General features: G+C 41.4%; 1 protein-coding gene across 1 annotated transcript; it reads right to left on the bottom strand.

Annotated features, from left to right (window-relative positions):
* Positions 1-2,111: 2,111 nt before the first annotated feature.
* LOC135375663 (uncharacterized) lies at positions 2,112-4,069 on the bottom strand. Its single transcript, XM_064608327.1, has 5 exons — positions 4,039-4,069; positions 3,549-3,820; positions 3,352-3,431; positions 3,072-3,211; positions 2,112-2,201 (listed from the first exon to the last, which is right to left on the bottom strand). The coding sequence occupies exons 2-5, from the start codon at positions 3,630-3,632 to the stop codon at positions 2,122-2,124; spliced, it is 384 nt and encodes a 127-aa protein (XP_064464397.1). The 5' UTR covers positions 3,633-3,820; positions 4,039-4,069; the 3' UTR covers positions 2,112-2,121.
* Between the last annotated feature and the right edge of the window lie 1,439 nt (positions 4,070-5,508).

Raw genomic sequence — 5,508 nt, 5'->3', positions numbered from 1 at the left:
ACATTGAGACCATGGGGAGTCAAGGACTCGAATTTAGCAATTAAAAATGACTCTCGGTTTTTGCGTTTGTTGTTGTCAGGAAAGCCCGATTCTAAGATGACGATCAAGTGTGTGTTAAAGTCGTGCTCAGGAAGGTTGAAATATGCAAGGAAACAGGTGTTGGTCGCTGGTGAACAATGTCTCCTTTGTGTCCGTAAAACCGTTCCAGCAGGGAATTAGACGTTTCTCCGACATACTGAACATGATATTTCGTGCAGAGGATTATATAGCATACATTATATGAAATACAGATAAGAGACTGTTTTATTTTAAAAGTGAAGTTGTTTTTGTAGCTATCAATCTGTGTACATGGAACAATAAATTTACAGGTCTGCCATCGTGTTTTGCCACATGGAGCACAACTTGGGGGTTGATGGTGAATCTTTAACGATACTAGTAGATTACGCAAGTTTGTCTGTCTCTTGAAAGCGACCGTGGGTGCCTGCGGGAAAACTTCCTTCAATTTCCTGTCAGCGTGAAGGATATTTAAATGGCGGTTTAGGATTGTTTTACAGTTATTCAGATATTTATGGAACTGAGTGGTGAAAACTAAGTTTGGGCTATCGATTCTAGTTTTAGGTGCTAGTAGGACATCTCTTTCCTGTAAGTTTGATTTGTGGAGGGCATCACTGACTAGAGGGGAAGGATAACCATGGTTTAGGAAGTCTTTAGTCATGTCGCGTGCATGTTTAGAAAAATCTTCCTGGTCTGACCGTATGCGTTTTAAGCGCAAAAACTGTCCATATGGTATGTTACTTTTCTGTTTCTGGGGGTGGTAACTGTCAAAATGGAGATACTGGCGTCAATCTGTGTGTGTGTGTGTTTTTAAAAAAAAGCTCGGTAACAAGTGAGCCCGATCTAAGACAGACGTCTAAGAAGTTAACAGTTGGTGTGAGAAGTGACATGAAAATTTAATTGAATGATGCAGCGAGATAAAATGCTCAAAGGATCGTTTTGGAAAGGTTTCATCATCAGGCCAGATGATGAATATGTCATCCATCGATGTATCTATAGTATGCTAGGGGACGTATAACAAAGAATTCTAGTGCTCTACGTTCAAATTGGCCCATAAAAAGGTAGCTCCAATAAATAAAGTAAAATTGAATAAAGCAAAGAAACTTAACGCAATATTGACATCTTTTTGTTGCATTATTAACCAAACGATAGACGCCCTCTCACGTAAAAACCTGGTCCCCTTTGTCCCCCTTTGATATATCTAAATTCATGAAGCGAAAGAACGTTAAGCCAGGCAATTTTTTCCTTCTGATCAATGTCCATAAGGAAAATCACCCATGCAGACCTATCATTTCAGGTGTAAATACCCCGACAGAGGACATTTCTTTAGTTTTAGATATGTGCATCAACCACATCCCTCCTCTTCTGCCATCATATGTTAAGGACACAAAAGATTTTCTCGGCAAGATCGATTCAGTCAACAATATCCAGCTCAATCTTAGTACGGTAATGTCATTCTAGCGACCATCGATGTAGTATCCCTGTACCCTAATATCTCTCATGATGAAGGACTTAAAAGTGTTGAAGCGTTTGTTTCTTTGCAACCTCCCAATATTCTCCACAGCACCGCTATACCCTTTGACAAAATATTTTTCCATGCTATAGAAATTCTATGGAAATAAGTCAAAAGAGTCAATAGGCATGATATTGAAATTCTATAGATTTTGTATGGAAAATCCTTTATAGTAATGGTTATTTGAGACAGAATTCCTTTTGAAATTTTTCAAAAGAATTTCACTATACGTTATTGCTGTAGACTGCCTTTAGACATTCTTTTGAAAGTGAAGAAACCTTTCGTTGAACATTTATTGACAGTCATTGGCTTTTCTTTTGACACCTAACGCCCCCCCCCCCCCCCGTCCTTTGGACTTCCTTTAGAAAGTGAACCAGCTTTGCTTTAAACATCTATTGGCTTTTCTTTTGACCAATCCTACCCCTCCCCCCTGCCCAATGAACCCACACTTCCCGTTGCCTTCGCTGCAAATAGAACCCGATTTGCATGTATAAGCATGGACAATTGCTTTGAAATAGGAACCGAGGAAATTTATTAGATAGACATATACAAAACTATTTCATCTTGCTCAACATTGACGCCAGGCTTTCTTTTATTTCCCGTAAGCTCGTCGTGGTTTGTTTGCATGTGTATCCTGTAAAGTAAATGCATCATGATTAGTATATTCTGTGAATGATGCGCAGCATCATGTGCGAGCCACCATCGTTCTATGATTAAGCACTTGGATTTAAAGCGACAGTCTCGTACAGCCAGGGCGATTCTGAAACTTAGCCAAAACTAGCTCTACGAGTACTGTAGACATACAACCGTCAATGTTTCATTCGGAATAACCAAGTCATTTTCGAGGAATTTGTCGAAACGTGACGTAATAGCAGACGACAAAACCTGTGCTTCTCTCATTCATACGTCACGTATGACATCGGCCTGTAGGTACGTCGTCGTCGTCATGGTAATTGTAAGTTGCAGAAGCACCTCTGGTTGAGTCATCCCCTTTGCTCTCGAAATGGGAACACTCAGGCATATACTTCCGCGAGCGGAGAATGTAGTCCTGGCATTGACTGTGGGGTCTCCAATAATGTGGCGCATAATCGGATACGTAGAAGCTAAGTCACATGTTTTCTTAGAGTGAGTATTTAATGCGGTTTTTAAAATAAACATGCACTCCTCCATGTATGTCGTCATGTTTTGTCGGGTAAATTCGCAGTATACATTTTCAACAAAGGGCAATCGAATGGTACACTTTATGAGAGGGGCAGGGGGTACGAGACTGTCCCTTTAACGACTATCAGCTATCGTGTTCATGGAACTTATCGGATATGCATGTTATGAATCACTCTAGATACAAAAGTGTTGTAGCCTGAATATTAAAGCTGTAAATACTCAATTACTACAGCAGCATCCAACAGCTAATTATGTGCGTAGTCACTGAGGGATACTGAAAATGTGGCAGTGACTAGGAGCTATGACCAGAGAAATAGCATATTGTGTTGTAGAGAGCACTTACCAAGAACTGCTTCTCTCCTTGTTTCAGCAATGGAAGGTTTCGGTGTTGCACCTTTGTGAGCATTGTACGGCCTCCCATAAAGGGTGTGGCCAGTCATCTCTTCATGTAGAAACACTGCCCGGATCAGTGAACGTGCCATTCTGTAGTCAAAGAAGCATTTTAGAAAAGGGTACCACAGCAAGTACATGATGGACCAGTAATTCACAAACTGAACTAAGCATATGGGGGCAGGAATGTTGGAAGTGCCCAAATTTGTAAAGTGACCCTTGCTGATACATACTTGGCTCCATCTCCCTTTGCTGCTCGTTGTATACCATGCAGAACGCCTGCGTCAAGGCACACTCCCAGGCCAATGTCTACCTGCATAGCAGCAAAATATTTGTTGAAGAAATGGAATTCTATACACTGCAAGGCTGTACATTGCAACCACATTCTCGGTAACAGATACAGGATGGGCATAGAGAAACAGATTCATACCTTTGTAGCAGTGCACACAGCTGCAGCCTGTTGAGTTGAAGCTGCTGCAATGATTTCTTCAATTTTGCCCACCATGTTAGACATTTCGAAAAGTGGTGCTCAATTTAATTGTGGTATGTGGTCAAACAATGGGTCAATTGTCAACGTCAAAACAGTCCACCATGGTTCTCCTTCGCTTTTCTGAGCTTTTTGGACAGCTTTCTATTTGCACGTTCAAGGTCTTCAATGTGTATTTTCTGTTGCGTGCAATCAGTACACACGCCAGGTTCATCCTGCATCGAAGTCAGCCAACATCAACAATAAAGAACAAATGCGTTTCTTTTATGGCATTAAGCCTTACGATGACATGTATAAGCATTCCGTTACGATTATGCATCGCTGATAATCAACTGTGCGAAATCCCAGAATGGTGACACTACTCTTAGTTTTTTTTTCTTTAAAGGCCACAATTGTACATTCTCACTCAAATATAACCACTGTGGTTACTTACAAGGGTACCATACACGTCTGTTACCAGCTTGACGGCCTTGACGAACTTCATTCTTTTCTTTTCAAGTTCATCCGGCGTTCCTACATGGAAATGACATTTTACAACACAAGATTAAAAATATCTTCCTAAAGCAGCTTGAGAATTATTTGCGAACTTGCACTGCTAACACATAACACAACAAAAATTGGAAAACATACGTATCTTCGACAATTGTGAAGCATGGAGCTATGAAGCGAAACTACTAGCATCACGTGCTGCGGACCATGCGCTTTGTAATTATTTTTTTCGATAAATATTTTGAATATGATTAGTATGTCAAAATAAATCAAGAGGTGACTCACCTGCAGCAATGATAAATGCCTCAGAGGGATCTGCGTCAGCCTTCCACTTCACAAGCATTTTTTTGCCTTTTATCTTACACACAGTTTCTGGATTGTGCAGAATGGTTAATCCCACATCAATGTCAACAAGATTTTCTATGGGGTATACGTCCAGCATGTTTAAATCTGGCCACTTCACTAAAATATGCATTCCAAGAAATATAACTTTGCAAACACGTGAAATACGGAAACTCAACTATTTGGAAATGGCGCCGCACAAATTAGATGTCAGACTAAGTCAGACTGTGAATGAGGAAGAAGCGGCTGGGACTGGCCAGGCTATGGGGGCTATGGCATTATAATGATGATGATAACTAGTTTCCATATAATGTTCCCACCAACATCTACGTCTGACCATCATTATAAGCAAAACCCAAGAAGGGTAGAAGCACATAAAAAGCTTCAAATTATTCTGCATTTGTCAGCAATAGTAAAAAGACCAAAGCAAACTAAAAGTTAGACTATTATTTATTACTCACCAGGCGGCGTCTGAGAAACTGTGTGCACAAGGCTAGCTGGCGCAAGCTACCGTCCGCTTCAAATGGACAGGCGGGGAACAGCATCCCTCCATCCATGCACAGCGTATGTGCTGTTCGTTAAAAGACAGGTTCTGCGTTCTTCAACCCACATAAAGACTACATAAATAAAAAAATCTCGTGAAACCAAGAACGGATTGGCTGAATGTGTTGCTGAATGCGGCGGTCACGCGGACGACGTCGTCGGATATCCTTTCCCGTGTTGCTTCAGTGCACTTCTCGCAGCGTCGTAGGTGTGTGTATGTGTTTGCAGCTTGTGCAGTCAAACAGTTTAATATGTGAGGTTCTTCTTCTTCGAGCATATATGGACGAAATCCTGCTCGTGCGTGCACGGTGGAAAGTGTGTTGAAATGCCGAAAAGAGATGGGGCAGTGACTGGGCAGTAAATCCAGACAATCCGATATCGAGAAGCACGGTATGGAACTGGAAAAAAAGGGGAATATACTTTCAAGAACATAGACACCGGACACCACCGGAACATGCTCAAGCAAGCCATTTGAGAGTGGAGACGGTTAATTTTGACGGCGATCGGAACACGGGGCCAAGCGATGCGG

Source organism: Ornithodoros turicata, unplaced genomic scaffold, assembly GCF_037126465.1.
Source record: "Ornithodoros turicata isolate Travis unplaced genomic scaffold, ASM3712646v1 ctg00000914.1, whole genome shotgun sequence".
Taxonomy (NCBI): domain Eukaryota; kingdom Metazoa; phylum Arthropoda; class Arachnida; order Ixodida; family Argasidae; genus Ornithodoros; species Ornithodoros turicata.
Note: the sequence above shows the minus strand (reverse complement) of the source record. Positions and strands in the feature narration are given on the sequence as shown.

What these genes read in the sequence shown, in the direction of transcription:
- LOC135375663 (XM_064608327.1), bottom strand. Translation starts at nt 3,632, where the DNA reads ATGTCTAACATGGTGGGCAAAATTGAAGAAATCATTGCAGCAGCTTCA. An exon ending in CTGTGTGCACTGCTACAAAG is followed by an intron (nt 3,432 to 3,548) that starts GTATGAATCTGT and finishes GCTGCTATGCAG; the next exon opens with GTAGACATTGGCCTGGGAGT. An exon ending in AAGGAGAGAAGCAGTTCTTG is followed by an intron (nt 2,202 to 3,071) that starts GTAAGTGCTCTC and finishes TTTACTTTACAG; the next exon opens with GATACACATGCAAACAAACC.